This window comes from Dermochelys coriacea, chromosome 6 (assembly GCF_009764565.3).
Source record: "Dermochelys coriacea isolate rDerCor1 chromosome 6, rDerCor1.pri.v4, whole genome shotgun sequence".
NCBI lineage: Eukaryota > Metazoa > Chordata > Testudines > Dermochelyidae > Dermochelys > Dermochelys coriacea.
Genome location: NC_050073.1, coordinates 5,334,836 through 5,353,558, shown reverse-complemented (window position 1 = coordinate 5,353,558; position 18,723 = coordinate 5,334,836). Strand labels below are relative to the sequence as shown.

General features: G+C 41.0%; 1 protein-coding gene across 1 annotated transcript in view; it reads right to left on the bottom strand.

Moving 5' to 3' along the window:
* LOC119856882 (E3 ubiquitin-protein ligase rnf213-alpha-like) overlaps positions 1 to 18,723 on the bottom strand; it is a 175,927-nt gene that overhangs the window by 92,942 nt on the left and 64,262 nt on the right. Inside the window, 13 exon segments of the mRNA XM_043516118.1 lie at positions 2,140 to 2,331; positions 3,243 to 3,380; positions 5,800 to 6,017; positions 7,080 to 7,245; positions 7,519 to 7,541; positions 8,200 to 8,778; positions 9,537 to 9,668; positions 10,273 to 10,307; positions 10,309 to 10,450; positions 11,102 to 11,306; positions 12,154 to 12,276; positions 13,837 to 13,935; positions 14,015 to 14,137. Coding sequence (XP_043372053.1) covers positions 2,140 to 2,331; positions 3,243 to 3,380; positions 5,800 to 6,017; positions 7,080 to 7,245; positions 7,519 to 7,541; positions 8,200 to 8,778; positions 9,537 to 9,668; positions 10,273 to 10,307; positions 10,309 to 10,450; positions 11,102 to 11,306; positions 12,154 to 12,276; positions 13,837 to 13,935; positions 14,015 to 14,137 — 2,175 coding nt within the window.

The following is an 18,723-nucleotide window of genomic DNA, read 5'->3' as shown; positions in this document are numbered from 1 at the left end:
GATCTCACCACAGAACTACTATGCTTCTAAGACAGCCAAGACCCAACTTATAGGGCCTGATTTTGGTAGATACTGAGCATGGACTACACAACTGGGTTAGTGGCAACTAGAGCTGGGAGAAGAAACATTTTGGATGAAGCTTTTTTCACCAAGAAAAAGCAGTTTCAGGTCATCTAAAACCTTTCATGAATTCATGTCAAATTTGTCAAATTGTTTTGGTCAATCCCACCCGCCCCAAATCCTAAAACCGAATTCTGAAAAAAATTGAAACATTTTGTTTAGATATTTTCTAAATTAAATTTTTCTATTTTTCAATTCAAAACCATTTTTTGTTTTGAAATGTACTTCAATTTTATTTTAAAAAAATAGAATACATTTTTAAAAGCTCAAAAATAAAATTAAATGTTTTATTTTGGGTTGATCAAAATGTTTTGTTTGACCCCAAATGAAGTTTACTTCACCTTTTTGGTTGGCTGAAAATTAAAAAAAATATTGGGTTGACTTGCAAGATTCTTCTTTTTAATTTTATTTTTCGGAACAGCCAGTGGACAACAAAATCAGTCATTCAGGTAGCTCTTGTGAGCCCTTCTGACAATCAAAGCATTAGTGCTTTGTTGATCAAACCCAATGTATTTCCCATTGACATCAATGGAATTAAATCAAAACTTCTCTCCGTTTCTTACAATGCTTAAATGCTGTCATTTTTCATTCATTGCCACAATGTGTAACTGAGGATAAGAGTGTGAAGGATTAAAAAAAAGAAAAGTTGAGATGATTGGGGTGACAGAAGGATGCAGGCCCGTACCAAGTTATGCCATGCTTTTTGTTTGCCTATATAAATCTATGCCATTTTGTGCCCTGTGTTGAAAGTCAGTTTAATATTTTATATGTATAACTGGTGGATGAGGCAATGTCAAGACATATGCCTTGCCTAGCATGGGGAGTTGAGGAACTATATCTTGGCCCATCCCCAGTGAACAGGTAAGCCCTGCATGGCTGAAGGATGGAGCTTGGCAATATGAATACATGGCTGAGGGAAGAATTTCTCACGCTGGGACTGGATTTAAAAACAGGGGGCTTCTCTGCCCCTTCCTACGGATTGATGTGGTAGAGAGGCTTGAGTGCTCATAACCCTGAAAGCTGAGCCAGGGGTAGCTTTGCTACCAACAGGATCTCCCAAGCAAGATAGATGCCAGACCATGAAGCAATCCATTGGTTCTCCAGCTTGGGGGTTTTGAATAAGGCTAAAAACCGTATCCCATAAACAGTACATCTGTTAAGAATTTTTCAAATAAACCTGGGAAAAACACAAAATTGATATGGATAAATGCCCTCTGTGATGGAAGGAGGACTGGATGCTTCATGGAATGTTTTGAGCTTATATAGGCCAGGAGACCTCCAAAATATGGCAAATACACATGACATCCCTGCAAGAAATCAGATGACTGGGAAATAGATCAGAGGGCTGGGCACGTAGTTAGGATGATGGGAGACAGACCAGCTAAATATCTCTTGGAAGGACATTCATATGGTGTCTGACCAAGGAGAAGATGGAGTGATAATACTGAACAAGGCCTAAGAACTGTTAATGCGAACACCATCAATTGGAAAAACATGCCTGAACTTAAAAAAATAAGTTTTGGATTTTCAGTAAGTGAAAAATTTTGACATTTTGACTTTTTGTCCCAATTCAGGTAGGGAAAAAATTTCAAAATGTTAAAAAATTCTTACAAGATAGGAAAACTCTTTCCCTCCAGCCCTCCTCCCAAGAGCCTCCAGTTGCCTGTTCACACCTTCAGAGCTGTACCTGGTCTGTGGCCACTCTGAGTTTGTGTTTTGAAAATTTAATTTTCTCTGACATTTCTTTTTTGTTGTTTTTGTTTCTATGTGGAATGAAAACAAATTTCAAAAAATTGGAATCTCCCGTGGAATGGAAATTCCAAATTTTGATCAGCTTTAGTTCTATCTTGGGCTCCTAGGACTGAACTAAAGGCATGAGACAGTCTCCTCCAAAACATCAGTTCTGCATCAGGAAAGCATGTTGCTGGAGAAATGGAGCTTCCCATCAAAGGGAAGCACAAATATAAAGAAGTGCAAAAAGTCTCACATTTTCCGGTTAATGCAGAGATCAGGATTTACCTCCAGAAACCTGTTCACCTCTTCTCTTCCCTGCTCAGCTTTTGTGGCTATCAGCATGAGCTTGTTCTGCAGCTCAGTTAGCTGAGCCAGACTGTACGTTCTACAGTCCGTCTTGTCTTTCTGGTCTCCTTGAGCATCCTTTTCCACGACATCCCCTGACAGTAGCAGTGAAATGCAATTATCAAGAGAAGGCTGGAAAACAGAGTTAAGAAAGATAAATGCTGCTGTGCCTTTATTCTGTGGGATCAACATGTGCACCCATCAAGGCCAATACAAAGCATTTCAGAATCTGTTATTCTGCAAGGGTTTTAATCTTAGAAATTTACTCATTTAATCTTACCAATGCAAGACAGTAAAGGTGGAAGAGTCATTCTAGATCTTTGAAGGTATTATGTACAGAGGGCCAAAGATATGCAGAAACAATGGATTATTTGGAGTGCTATGATTTTTTAGGAACCAACTTTAAACATCTTAAAGGAGCCTGATATTCAGACATATCCGAGCATCCATCATTAAGATGTTTCCAACTGGATATTCAAAATCGTTAGTTGCTTCTGATAATTATGGCCAGATTCAAACTCTTGGGTCTCAAGCTTCTAGTATGAACCAGGCTGAAATGGGGAAAAGGGATAATTCTAAGTCCATAGACTTGGTGATTAGTGATTTTGGGGGTCCAATCTGGCCCTTTTTAAAAGATGCTGATTTTCAGACAGTGCTGAGCTCCTGTTATGTACATGGCACACACAGAGAAGTTAAATAAATTTATAAAATACTCTTGCTGGAAGTTTGCATCATGACAGTACTTTATTTCTTAGAATTCAGAACAATAACACACAAGGATCCCAACAGAGAGAGAGAGAGAGAGAAACAAACAGGCTGCTCCCTAAGGCAGAGAGGCACAACTCACTCCACCTTGTTCCAGGCTGGCTCTTTCCAGACTGACTCTGATTGCATGTCTCCCTAGAGCCTGCAAGCAGGATCAGGAAAAACTTCTGAAATTTAAAGTGACAGTCAAACTAGGCCTTTTTCAGGCAGCTCAAGTTGGTCAGCCAAAGTCACTTTGAAAATGTGGGTCCTTATATTAAATGCTGCTGAACTTTTACCTTGAATTTCTGAGGTGTGGAGATCATAAAGATCCCATTGCCATTGATGGCCCTGGCCTGAGACATCGAGGAGTGTTCCACAGACCCATGACAATCATGGACCATTTGCAGCCACTCTCTGTTGTGACAGGAATCTTTCTATTAAAAAAAATTAATGTATTAGTTCCAGAAGAAGGAATAAAGTTACACACACCAGAATGCTATAGCAGCGCTTGCTCTGATGCCTATAGTACTCCAATCACTATAATGTTTGCTCCCCTCACAACCTCCCTGAGAGAAAGAACTAGGATCATTTCCATTGGCAAAGAAGGCGGTGGCGCACAGGGGTTCTGAAAAGCACAAATGATAGATAGGCGTACATTTTGTGTAAGGGGCTAGAGGAATACTGAGGAAAACATTATATATAACTATTACACTTCTTTTTTTCCTTCACCTCAGCTTAACCATGTTTTTATCTTTATTTTTCTCATAACCATTTCTGACTTTTATGCCTCATTACTTGTACTCATTTGAAATCTCTTTCTTTTTAGTTAATAAACTTGTTTTATTGTTGTTTTTTTCCCCTAATCCAATGTGTTTAAATTGTCCGGAAACTCCATTGGCAGTAACAAGATGGGTGCATATTATTTCTATTAAAGAAATACAAACTTTATATAAATGTGTATTTCCAGGAAGGGGCTGGCTGGGCAGTACAAGATATACATGGGGGGTGGGGGGGAAAGCGAGAATCTTAGACTGGGAGTATCACCCTGCAGTATAAGCAAGGCTGGTAAGAGCCAAGGAGTGACTGGCTGGCTGCAGCACACACAGACGTGGGAGTGATTTGCATGCTGGAGGCTGTTTGTGAGCAGTCCAGGCTGGATGCTACAGTAGCAAAGCAGTATAAAGGGCACCCCAGGCTGGAGGGCAGGGGTGACACAGCTACTTATTAGTCTGGATTGTACCCTCATATCACAGTCACCAAAACAAAAAATAAAATAAAAAAAATTCGTTTTGGATTGAACAAAATGTTTCATTTGATCTGAAACAAATTTTGTTTGTTTTGCTTAGTTTTGGGTCATTTGGGGGTGTTTTCTACCTTTTTTTTTTAAATTAGCTAAATTTTAAAATGAAATGTCATTTCAAAAGGAGAAGTCAAAACAAAATGTTTCAGAATGGCTGAAACAAAACAGAAATGTTAAGACCATTTCAATTTTTAAAAAACCCTTTCCTATTTTTTTTTGGTCAAAACTATTCACCAAATTCAGCGCGAATTCACCATTTTGGTGCCCTCAAAAATATATTTTTCAGCTAATATACTATTCACTATATATTGCCATGCTCTATTTAGAAACTTAAATCCCACTGAATTTCAATGTGGCATTAGGCTCCTAAGTGCCTAAATCACTTCTAAAAATGTGACAGTCTCCTAAATCAATTAGACATTTATGAAAATTTTACCCCAGGACTTGATAGAATCAAAGAAATGTAGGGCTGGAAGGGACCTCAAGGGTTCATCAAGTCCAGCCTCCTGTGCCGAGGCAGGACCATCCCTGATAAATGTTTACCAAACCTGCTCCATCCTCCAAGGATGGGCTCCCTTGGAAGCCTATTCCAGAGCTTAAATATCCTTATAACTAGGAAGTTTTTCTTAATATCTAACCTAAATCTCTCATGCTGCAGATTAAATCCATTACTTCTTGTCTTACCTCAAGCAGACATGGAGAACAGTTGATTACAGTCCTCTTTATAACACATTTGAAAAGTGCTTTCAGGTGCCCCCCTCCCCCCCGTCTTATTTTCTCAAGACTAAATATACCCATTTTTTAAATCGTTTCTCACAGGTCAGGTTTTCTAAACCTTATATAGTTTTTGTTGCTGTCCTCTGGACTCTCTCCAATTTGTCCATCTCTCCTAAAGTGTGGCGCCCAGAACTGGAGACAGTACTCCAGTGAGGCCTCACCAGTGCTGAGTAGAACAGGGCTGTTACCTCCCTTATCTTACATACAACACTCCTGAATTATATTAGCCTTTTTTGCAGCCGCACCACATTGTTGACTCACACTCAATTTGTGATTCGCTATAACCCCCAGATCCTTTTCAGCAGTCGTACCACATTGCTAATTATTCCCCATTTTGTAGTTGCGCATTTGGTTTTTCCTTCCTAAGTGTTGTACTTTGCACTTGTCTTGACTGAATTTCATCTTGTTGATTTCAGACCAATTCTCCAATTTATCAAGGTTATTTTGTTTTCTAATCCTGTCTTCCAAAGTGCTTGCAACCCCTCCCAACTTGGTATCATCTGTACATTTTATAAACACAATCTCTACTCCATTATCAAAGTCATTAATGAAAATATTGAATAGTGCAGGACCCCACTAGATACAACCTCCCAGTTTGAAAGTGAACCATTGATAACTACTTTTTGAGTACGGCCTTTCAACCAATTGTGCACCCACATCATAGTAATTTCATCTAGCCTTCATCTGAAGTTACTTGTTTTAAAATTCCATCAAATGTCACATCACAATGTGTCTTTAAGGTATTTACTTTGAGCAGAAAACAGTAAAAAACTTACTAGCTTCTTTGAAAGTTTATTGTCATTTTCTACAGCATCTCTGATGGGACTTAGAGCTGAGGAAAAAGCTTCAAACCCTGATTCAGGAGTCAAGTCAAATAAAATGGGCACAGAGGCAGAAACAGTGTCTCGGAAGAACCTCACTTTGTCAATGTCCATGTCATTTTCTCCTGCAGAAATGGATGCCAGCTCCACAAAGGTAGGAAGTTCTGTTTTGTCTGCAAGAAGAAAAATCCACCAATGAGTGTAAAACAAGCAATCTAAGAATGCTCCAGAATCTATAAATAGTTTTAATCAAAACTTACAATGCCTTTACCCTCCAAAGCTGAAAAATCCCTGTTGTTGCTCCATTTGGACATGCCAATTAAATCAAATTAATAAAATCTTAGATCTAGGGGTGGTCCATCAAAACTTTTCTTAGAAATAAAATTGTGTTTTTGACTAATCACAGTTTTTGTGGAGGTCTCTGTTTTCCTTGGAATTTTTTTATTTCTGATTGGAAAACCAAAAACTTGGGAAAATATTTTTGTTTATTTTTCATTTTTTAGATTTTTGGCAGTTTTCAGCTACAAGTTTGTGGTTGCCAAAAGTCAGATTTTTTTCTGGTTTTTGAAGTGGATATTTATTTTCCATGCAGGAGAAAATCCCAACACTTTTCAAACATCTCTTCTCATTTCCACCAACAGTACAGGCACCTTCTCTGGCAACTCACCTCTTACTGTGCTTAGAAAGTGCAACATTACAAGTGCAACATGTAACGTCCTTCCTACTGACCTTACAAAGTGCTCTGCTACTGGACACCTTATGACATATCTGGGAGAAAAATATGTTGCTCATTTCATAATTCCATACCCCAAACCAATGTCTGTCCAAGTGTTCTTCACAACACATAAAAATGTCCAGCAACAACCTCCATGGCAGTGAGTGCCACAGTCTCATTATTGGCTTTCTTTACTAAAAAAAAGAAGAAAATTGCTGCACAAAGATCATGATTATTTTCTAGTTAAAGTCACAGAAATATTGAAAAGACCCCTTACGTGAAAACAGAACTAACTTTAAGATAATTTGATCTTCAGAAAGACCATGAAGGACCAATTAGGGAAATTTTCAGCAATATTTTATAACTGTTACAATTCATACATGTGAAAATCACCATAGACATTACAATAACAATCCTATCTCCAACCCACAATAAGATGACTTACAAACTCTAGCAAGTAAGGGCTACACAATTGGCCCTACAGTCTTTCTTAGCTTATATATACTGGTATAAATTGCACCTTTTATGACAGTTTAGATCCAAGAGGTAAAGCCTTTCTTTGCACACTCAAGAAGGTCCTTCAAGAAGTCAAGCACACCCTCGGGGATATTACTCAGAGTATCTTTAACTTTTATAATATCATCGGTCATATAACCAAGAGTCTTGTCCTTGATGTCCTTGTCTTCCTGTTAAAACACAAGATTAAAAATTATGTGTTTTAGCAAAGAAATGAGACAAGCATTTATTTTAATTAACTTATTGTTTATGTTGCACTTTGAGCTGTATAAACACAGAGAAAAAGAGACTGTCCTTGCCCCCAAAACTTTGTTAACGCAGAGTTAAGGTTGCCCAGTGCTGCCTTGCGCCCTTCTAGAATGTGGAGTGGCCAAATTTAAATCTCTGAAATGTAAACCTCTGAAATCAAGAAAATCCAAAATTAAAGTACATGCCACTCCTACAACACAGTCTTTAACACTGCTTCCTAAAGATGGCAACAGTTAATAATACAATCCTCTGGGAGTCTATAAAAGTCTGCTCAGCCATAGTTGGATTTACTATTGTGGATTTTTTATGAGATAATAAGGACTGGTATACTCACAAACATGCACTAGTTTAACTAAATCAGGTTCTTAGAACCGATTTAAATATTTTGTTGGAAGTCTGTTTGTGGACACTCTCCTTTTGGAATAAAAGTGACTAAAGTTGAGTTAGCTAAAGTCACTTTTGACTTGGCCCACTATTATCCAAGAAACGAACTGTCCACCAAATTAACTGAATTGGTTCTAACTCACACCCTTTGTTATTAATGTGACTAAAATTATTGCAAAAATGCCTTAGGCACCGAAACCTCTAAGAGGGTTCCCAGCTGTGGATCCCTGACAGAGATAGGTGCCTCCATGCAGCTCTGACTTAGGCACCTATCTCCGAGAGAGGGTCAGGTTCAGCCCACACCCCTGTTATAGGCATCTCCCATTGACTAGCTTAGGTAGCTCTCCATCTTGTGTACTGGCTTTTGTGAATCATATTCATAGGCGCCTATATCTCTCCACACATTGTATAAGGAGCCTGGGCCTTAACCCAAGCTATGTGGATTGTAGTGTGGTTTCTGTGATTTTCTAGGCACCTAAAAGTTCAGTAGCTTTGGTCATCAAGAAGCTGGAAATCTCCATTGAGTCCCACTGTCCTTCGTAGCTCATCTATCATTTTGGCTGTCTTCACCACCATGGAGAGTTTCACATAGTTATTAATCTTAACCACTGCAGCCTCAGCCCACTCAGACATGCTGCCAGGTCCTCCCTCGCTCTTCTCCATGATTTTAAGTTCCTTTCTGAGCACCTGTTCATCTATTAGCAGCTTTCCAAACTGTATCTCGATGTCACCAAGGCTGATAGAAAAAATTTTAAGGGCCAGATAGGTGCTTTGAAAATCGACCATGGCTGGGGTGTAAATGTTTTTCTGCACATCATCGAGGGAAAGAACGGCTTTGTCTGGGAAATCATCCTTGGCAAGTTCCGCTTTCAGCTTCCACAGTTTCTGGAAGAACTGGCTTTCCTGGAGGGTATGGATTTTTCTAACCATGTCGTTGTGTTTAACAAGTGGGTACGACTGCAGACCTTCACTTTTCTCCTCTCCACTTACGGAGTATTTCTTCACCAGTATCTGATCCTTAATGCTCTGTTTAACGTCGTCAACACTACGCTTCATGGCACCTACATTAACTAAACAGTTTGGGGATATAGATTTATTAATATGTAATTCATAGATTTCAAGGCTAGAAGGGATCACCATGATTATCTAGTCTGACCATTTTTGTAACACAAATGAACTTCCCCAAAATAATTCTGCTAGAGCAGATCTTTTAGAAAAACATTTGCCCATTAAATGGCCATGACAACTAGATTGATAAACACTGGCCCCTTATTCCCAGCCAAAATTTGTCTCCCTTCAGTTCCCAGCCAGTGGTCTGTCTCTGCCTTTGTCTGGAGGTTAAAGACCCCTCTGCTCCCAGCTATTCCTTCCTTGTGTTGGTCCTTATAGACCAGGATCCCATTACCTCCTAACTTTCTCTTGTATAAGCCAAGTAGGTTGAGCTCCCTCACTCTCTCACTGTGAGACATGTTTTCCAAACCTCAAACCATTCTTGAAACTCTTTTCTGAACCCTTTCAGTTTGGCAACATCCTTTTAGAAATATGGACACCAGAACTGGACACAGAGTATCCAGTAATGGCCTCACCAGTGCCATATACAGAGGTAATATCGCCCTGCTCCTACTCTTTATTCCCCCTCTCATAACCCGGGACTGTGTTTGCCCTCTTAGCCACAGAATTGCACTAGCAGCTCATGTTCAGCTGATTTCCATCAGGACCCCAACCCCTTTCTAGTGTCGCTGCTTTCCAGGATGCAATCCCCCCCAACCAGTGAGTGTGTAAGTAATTCCATTATTATGTACTACAGGAGAACAGAACAGAATGGTACCGTTTAGGATGTCCATGATGCAGCGGCACAGACACAGAAATGCTTGTCTTTGCTCTGTTTGTTTTTTCAGCTGCTCCAACTCCTTTCCCCTGACATCCAGCACTTTCTTAATATATTGAGAGAAAGATGGCTCTGAAGAAGAGATATGCAGAATTTTTGAGACAACTGCTGTGATATGGGGAAGCTGCCCTGAGTTTAATTGATGCAGTAACAAATATCTGCCTGAGTTGGCAAAGAGCCTCAGACAACAGCACAGAGATGTAGGTGGAGCTTATTTTGGGGGCACAACTTGGAAGAGAACTTTTGTCCTTCAGCCTTTTACTAGTCATACAAAGATTTTTGCAAGCAACATGAAGTATTGAAGCTTTTGATGAAACCAGCATAAAGAGCCAAAACTGAATATTGTAAATGCTTAGAATTCAACTGCATTTTTAAAATAAATGGTACAGGTGCTTCAAATATTCAACTGCTATCAGATGTAAATAAAGAAGAGAATGTTTTAATATTAAAAGTCAATCCATCACATTTAACACAATTGAGTGCAATTAAAAAACCATATTTTAAGACTCTGCCTTTGAATATTATATTTACTATTAATAATTGGTGTTATGTTCCATAGAAGTGGTAATAATGTATTGTTTTGCATTTTATACTCCTTTTTCCTTTCCTACTGTTACATAAAAAATTAATATGTTGGGTGCCTCTTGGGGTCAGAAGTATGAAGCTGCAAATTTACCAATGAGACACAGCATCTTGACAAATTCCTGTGTGTTGTAGAATGTCGGATAGCATGTTGAATGGGACATCTCCGGAAAGTACACTGCGACCCACAAAGGAGAACAACTCAAATACCTTTGAAATCAGCAGTTGTGCATGTCCGCTAATTTTAATTTGACCTTTTTGCTTTGATTTTTCTGCAAAATACAAAAAATATAGTGACATATTGGGGACAATTTCAGAACACATACTGGAGTTTTCTTCTTTGTTTTAACAATAAACCCAAGAAAATGTTAACTGTTTCTCACTTCCTTGACTTCATTGAGACAGTTCACCTGCATTAAGATAAGTCTTTGCATACTCAAATTTTTTTGAGTAGATCCAAATTTGAATTTTTTTGAAATTTGTGGTGAATCAGAAAGTTGAAAAAAATTGTTTTGATTTTGGGCATTTTAATGATCTTTTCAATTTTATTTTTATAAAATTGAAGGTAATTTCAAGATATACAGTTGTTTCAAATTGAAACTTTTTTTTCAAAAATGTCAAAACAAAACATTTCAATTTTTTCTTCCTCCACCAAAACAATTGGTGAAACAGACACAAATTCGTAAAATGTTGAGTTATTGCTCTATTTTTCTCTGAAAGAAAGTTGTGTCTGAAAAATTTCAATCAGCTTTAGTCCTAAGTCGCTAAGGGCCAGATCTCCAAAGGCATTTAGGCACCTACAGCTGGAGATAGATGACTAGTGGGATTTGGCACCCAGCCAACTCCTTTTCACTTAATTATGATCCCAATAAGCTGAACCCATCCTGAGGTCATCAGAACAAAATGTCCATACAGAAACTCACGGACAGCTGATATAATATCCCAGCCCATAGAGGAGTTGAGCAGCCGTATGAGAACACCAGCTGTGTTCTTTTCAAACTGGTTAGCATTCTCTATCTGATTCAGTTCTTCAGTCCACATCTTTTCAATGATAATAGATAGGATTTGTCCAAGGATTGGCTTGTTCGTCTTTGAAAATTTGCTAAGAATATCTTGCAACTCTGACTTCTGTAAGAAAGAATATTTTCTAACTACATGGGTAGAGATATTACACACACACACACCTGCTGATGTTTTTGTACCCAGGTGTAACATACTACTCATGTCTGTCACATGTCATAAGTAGAGCCAAGGGAATAATGGATTTTGTGTTTTAGGGGCTGACCTTAAAAAAAAATTGAGTTTGATTTGGACTTTTTGTTTATTAAATTTCTCATTGAATTCAAAACTCAAAAAATGACATTTTGAATCAAATAATATGTTCCTGGTTGGCTCAAAATTTATTTTTTAAGGTACATAATTTGTTTTAATTCAATTGAAACATTTTTGTCAACTTGACTAGACACTGTTTTTGAGGTTTTCATTTTGATTTGGCTATTTTGGGGGTGTTTTACACCTTTGTGTGCATGTGTGGTTTTTTTTAATTAGCCAAATTTAAAAATGAAATGCCATTTCAAAATAAAAAGTCGCAATGTTTTGAAAAAGTCAAAATGTTTCAACTTTTATAATTTTCTTCAGGTTGTTGTTTGTTTGTTTTTGTCCTAAACTACTTGTTGAATTCAATCCAAAATTGTGAATAGTTTTGGAGCTCCAAAAAATGGACATTTTGGCCAAAAAAAATCTATTCATCCCCTCCCCCAAAATTGCCCAGTTCTACTAACAACATCTATTCATCATTTAGTAACCTTTTAGAATCTATTTGTAAGTGTTCCCCTAAAGTATACAATAAGTACGCACAAAGTCACCCAACATGGCAGAGTTGGGAACAGCGCTCAGGATTTCCTGGCTTCTGGACCCTTTGTTCAGTGAAGGTCAGGCAGCTCCTACACATGAGAAGAGAGAGATTCTGCTATACCTTGCTTTTTGTCAGACTTTCGATACTCTGAACGATGTGTTGTGAAAAGCCATTTTCCAGTTCTGTGTCTTGGTACTTGCTAATAAAAGTCAAGTAGTGATCAAACAGGTGTTTATGGTTCACCTAGAACAAGGAAACATTTGTTATGCAACCGTCTTTTGTACCCTCAGAAAAACCTTTCTTAAAGCACATGCAGAGTCAGATCCTCAGCTGGTGTAAATCAGCAGAGCCACACTGGAGTCACACCAACATATACCAGCCGAGGAGCTGCCTATCATTATTTTGGTGTGTAAGACAGGAGTAATGTGGTAGTGAATCAGTCCCTTAAATATTATGGAGCTCATTCTCTCCTGCTTGGTGCTGTGGGACATCATTTGCTTCAGTTTCAAGTGGGGGTGAAATGACACCTGAACATGCCCGCTGATGGTAGCAATTTACATTCCCTTTGCACAGGTGGAAATGACGACACAGGTTGAAAAACCATGGGAAAGAAGGTCATAGATTCCAAGGCCAGAAGGGCCATTGTGATCATCTAGTCCTACCTCTTGTGTAACTCAGGCTAGAGAATGTCCCTGAATTAATTCCTATTTGAATTAGAACAGATTTCTTACAAAAAACATCCAAACGATTTAAAAATTGCCAGTGATGGAGAATCCACCACGGTCCTTGGTAAATTGTTCCAGTCGTTAATTCCCCTCACTGATAAAAATTTACCCATTATTTCCAGTCTGAATTTGTCTAGCTTCAGCTTCCAGCCATTGGATTGTGTTAGACCTTCCTCTGCTAGACTGAAGAGCCCATTATTGGGTATTTGTTCCTTGTGTATTGTGACAAAGTTCCTCCTCTGCCTTGGTGGATCCTGCGCTTTCTGACGGATTTGCTCGCCTCAGAGGTTCACGGCAGCCCTCAGTTTGGCTCCTTTTGTTAGTGGCACAAACCTGCTGTTCACTCAGCTAACCTCATCACTGGCCAGCATGGGGAAAAGGAGGAGAACAATCCCCACAGTCTCTTCTGACCCACCTAATGGTCGGGGGACAGACCAGGGACCTTCACCTCTGGTGGGACCCACAGTCCAGGTCACCTCCTCTTGTATCAAATAGGGAGTTGGGGGGATTGGGGGGAACCTGGGCCCGCCCTCTACTCCGGGTTCCAGCCCAGGGCCCTGTGGATTGTAGCTGTCTATAGTGTTTCCTGTAACGGGGGAGCGTTGCGGGGGGTAGATTTTTTGTTTTCAACCAACCAAAACAATTTAGTGACATCAACACAAATTTGCAAAATTGTTCTGGTATCACTGCATCTGTTTTTTCAGTAAAAAAATTTTCACCATAAAAATGTTCCTCAACAATACTTTCAAGGACCTTCACAGCCAGTCCCCATTCTGCCCCTCACTTCGCATAATCCACCTTCCTCTAAATCACTCCTTTAAAAACAACTGATGCTATGATTGTCACCCATGGACAGGTATCTGGTGCGCTGTGACCGTGGCTTATTATTTCAGTAATAATCATCTCATAGCTCTCTTGTGCTTCCCCAACTCTCTGTGTCTCCATCCTGTTTTCTCTTGCCTTGTACATAGATTTTAAGTTGTCTGATTTGTATCTGTGCAGCACCCTACACAAGGGGGCCCTGGCCTTCTCAAGAGAAGAGCTTGCCCAAGGTCTTTATTGTAATTAGTCAACTCACCTTTTTTATCCACTCTGCAAACAAAGATTTAATACGTTTTTGCCAGCCACGTGTCCACTTACCACAAAACAGCTCAGTGGAAGCGAGTTGCTGCCATTTCTAGGAACAGAACAAACCTATCAGTTGATTATTTTTTAAGAGGAATAAAAAATCAGTTTCAGTGGTTTTCTGGACTCACATCAATGTCACAAAAAAAGGTATTTTCCTGATCATGTGGTTTGGGCAATAATTCCATGATCCATGATTTTGCTATATCCACAAATTCCTCAAGCCTGCTGGTCTGACTAAGGTCCTGAAACTCCTTGAAGATAAAAAAGGAGCAAGTTACAGAAGTAGCAAATCCTGCTTTTAATCTCCTTTATAGACATTAAATCAAACACTTGAAAAGAAAGCCACCAATTTCAAGACTGCATTTCAAGACCTGCTGTTATTCAATAGCCTAAATATGAGGTTACTGGAAAATTCAGCTGTTTAGAACTCATTAGCAGAGGATAGAGAAATTATAGGTTTAAGTAGCTCTGGAAGCGAAAGGAAAAAATAACTGAAACCAGAAATCAAATTGGGTCAAATTGAAGCAATTCAGTGAGCAAACAATTTTTTAGGGTTGCCATCTTGTACTTCAGAATTTAAACTTCATTAAAAAATGAAGTAATTCTTCTAAGCTGTTAAGGGTGCTAACATAACCTCCAAATTGTGAACAAAGTGTGATTCACAGATTTAAAGGTCAAAAGGGACCATTGTCACCATCTGGTCTGATCTCCTATAAACACAGGCCAGAGAACTTTCCCAAAATAAATTCCTGTTTGAATTAGAGTATTTAAAAAAAAATCCAATCTTGATTTAAAAATTGCTAGTGATGGGGAGAATCCACCAGAAACTTTGGTAAATTGATGTGACGTCTGCTTGAGTCTTCAGATTGCTTAGACTATGCTCCTCGCTGTGATATCAGAGCACTCAGAACCTTTAGCATGCCATCCCAGTCACACAACCACTCTCAGGTGAAGGTCCTTGGGGACTGTCTCTATTGATGTTTCAGTGGCGTGTTAACACTGAAGCCTAATCGTAATTGAAATGTCCACATTGTTAACTATTTCACTGTTGATTAAAACATCCAAGAGATGAGAGAGGGGATCACATTGTGAAGCTCTCCACTACCTCCTGAGTTGCACCTCATTTTGGAGTCACAAGTGCATGAATGGAATTTAGTTCATGGGTGAAACTTGGAGAAGGATCACTGTCCCCTACCATGTTTTGCCCCAGTTTGACTTGAGTCTAAAAATTAAGTATGAAGAAAAAAACGGTTACTCACCTTCTCGTAACTATTGTTTTTTGAGATGTGTTGCTCATGTCCATTCCAATCAGGTGCGTGCGCATTGCATACATGGTCGTCGGAAACTTTTTCCCTTAGCAGTTCCCATCGGGTTGGTTGGGGAGCCCCCTGGAGTGACGCCTTCATGGTGCTCAATATAAAACCCTGCCAGCCCAACTCCACTTCAGTTCTTTCTTGTCGGCTACTCCAACAGAGTGGGAGGAGGGTGGGTATTGGAATAGACGTGAACAACACATCTCGAAGAGCAACAGTTTTGAGAAGGTGAGTAAGAAGAAGTTACTCACCTTGCGCAGGAATGATGGTTCTTCGAGATGTGTATCCCTGTGGGTGCTCCATTCTAGGTGTCAGTGCGTCCCTGCACCAGAGATCAGAGATTTCTCGCAGCAGTATGTGGTCGGGGGAAGGGCGCACACAGGAGTCGTCTCGTGCAGCCATTGTCGTTTCCTGTAGCGCACGCACCCCCAACCGTCCCCTCCGTTCCTTCTCTACCGCAGAGCTCGGTGGTGTGAACTCCGAAGTAGAGGGGAGGAGGGTGAGTAGTGGAGCACCCACAGGGACACACGTCTCAAAGAACCATCGTTACTGCACAAGGTGAGTAAGAGAAGGTTACTCACCTTTGCAATACCTGAGGTTCTTCGAGACGTGTGTCCCTGTGGGTGCTCCACTTTAGGTGTTCGTGCACCCCTGCGCTCATAGTTGGAGACTTTTAGTAGCAGTGCCAGTTGGGTCGCATATGTGTGGTCCGTGTCTCGCGCTGCTGCAGCCAGTTAACCGACACTGTGCAACCAACCCCCACTCAGTTCCTTCTCTACTGAAGAGACTAATAAGAAAACTCCGAAGTAGAGGGGAGGAGGGAGGGTAGTGGAGCACCCACAGGGACACACATCTCTAAGAACCTCAGTTACTGCACAAGGTGAGTAACCTTCTCTTCTTCTTCGAGTGCTGTCCCTGTAGGTGCTCCACGTTAGGTGACTTCAGGGCAGTGCCCTCCGATGGGAGGAGGGGCTTCGGAGTTGAAGTCGTGACCTCCGATAGCAGAGAGCATCTGAAAGAGGTATCAGCTGGTGCCTGTTGCTCTAAGGCATCGAGCTGTCTAAAGCTATGGGCCAAGACCCAGGCAGCAACTCTACAAACATCTGTGATAGGTACATTGTGCAGGGAAGCCGTGGAGGCTGATAAGGCTCTAGTGGGATGTGAGTGAATCCCTAGGAGGGACTGGCAATCGCACTGATGATAGCAGAGTTTTGTGCGATTATGGATCTACGTGGAAAGTCTTTGTTTAGAGATGGTGCTCCTTTTGGAGCATTCAGTGATGGATAGAAACAGTCTGGGTGATTTATGGGATGGTTTAGTCCTATGTAAGAAGTCAATGCCCTCCGAACATCAAATTATGGAGTGTGTAATGTGTTCTATCTGTGTGGGGTTTAGGGGTGTGATCTGAAGGAGGCCTTATCCTCAAAGAAGACCATGTATGGGGGTTCCGCCATGAGCGCCCACAGTGCTCCCACATGTCTGACAGATGTCATTGCCACAAGAAATGCTACTTTCGTAGAATGGTGTAGCAGTGATTATGTCGTCCTGGGTTCACATGGGGAAGAGGTGATGGTTCGAAGGACCAGGTTCAGGTCCCATGGTGTAGTAGGCTCACATAGTTCAGGGTAGGCATTATTGAGTCCTCTGAGGAAACACTGGGTCAGTAGATGGGTAAAGACGGGATGGCAATCCATCTTGGGGTGGAATGTTGTGATGGTAGGTAGACGGACTTATTGAGCTCATGGATAGGTCCGACCGTTTGAGTTCTAATAGGTAATGAAGTATAGAGGGTAATGTCCCTGGGATGGAAGTCATCCATTTTAGTTGGCACCAGGCCTTAACTCATCTCCCCATCAGGGGTATGGGCGACAGCTCATTTCTGTTCAATTATGTAACTATATTTTGTACCGCCTCTGAACAGGTCAGCTCAGGTTCCGTGAGCCATGGAGGAGCCATGCTCTGAGATGGAGTTTCTGTGGATGCAGGACACGGCTTCAATCCTGGGACAGCATGTGAGACGGAAGTAGGAATGCGATTCATGGATGCATGGTCATGCTGAGGGAGTAAGGATACCATGGTTTGGCGAGACCATGACAGTAGAATTACCGTGGCCCATCCAGCCTGATCTTGTGGATCACTTGGTTCAAGAGAGAAATCAGAGGGAAGGCATAGAAAAGGGGAGCGTTCCACTTGAGGAGGAATTCATCGCGTAACAACTGCACACCAAGACCTGCACCAGAACAAAAACGAAGGTGTTTGGTATTTTGTGCAGTTAATAAAAGGTCTACTGTGGGAAACCCCCAGTGTTGAAATACATGCAGGAGTATTGTGTTGTCGAGCTCCCTTCGCGGTCCTGAGAAATTTGTCTACTGAGGGTATTTGCTGTGGTGGTGTGGATATTCTGTCTGATGCACCATCGTCAGGGTTTTATGGCTTTCACACAGAGGTACTGTGAGTGTGCTCCCCCTTGTCTGTATATAAAATACATACAAGCTAAGGCTTCAAATAGCCTTGTCCGTGATGAGTGACAGGAATTGGGAGCAAGTATTGGGGACAGCTTGAAGTTCCAATAGGTTTATATGTCGAAGGGATTCCACAGGGGACCAGCAGCCCTATATAGAATGTGGGTGCAGGTGTGCTCCACATCCCAGGAATGAGGCATTTGTGGTCTGAATGAAGGATGCCCCCGTGCATACGATGGTCGGTTTTGCCCACCAGAGAAGGGGGTCCTTTATTTTGTCCGATATCGTGGGGTGCTTGTTTATGCTGTGCCTGTGTGAAACAAAGTTGATACGTAGCCTTCCTTGTAGACCACGGATGTTTAATCTGGTGTGTCTGACAGCAAATGTTGTGGCTGCCATGTGGTTAAGGAGTTGGAGGAAAGTCCTGGCAGATACCTGTGGGCTATTTCATGCAGTGGGTATGAGGCTAGTGAGAGTGAGAGAACGTTGTCTTGGTAGTGAGACTGTAGCCTCGATAGAGTTGAGGTGGGCCCCAATGAAGTCCAGCTCTTGCACTGTTGTGAGAGTGGGCTGGCCAGTATTTATTAGGAAGCCCAGATTCATGAAAAGGGTTACCACCTCTTCAGTGGCTTGCAATGCTGTCTGCTGGGTTGACACTTTTAGCAGGCAGTTGCTGATAGTGTATAGTATGACCATTTTGAATCATTGTGTTTCTGATGAACTTGTTGAATTATTGGAGGTCAAACACTGGTCTCCAACCACTGGAGTTCTTGTTAGGGGAGGTTGATGGTTCGGATGCAGCAACTTGAGAAGTAGATTGTTGTCCCCTCAGGGCCTGTGTCTGCGACCCTGTGAGTCAAATCATCGCTGTTGTTGTGAATACATTGGCCGGTGGTATCATTGGGATGTAAAGTAATTCCTCTGTTTCCTCTTCGGTTTGGGGTTATAGATTCCCAAGGAGCGGAGAGTCGCTCGTGAGTGAGTGGAGTGAGTCGCCTGTCTTTTTGGCGAATAATTTGGGCTGGCAAGTCTTCCACCATGAATTGCATCTCTTTGGGGAAG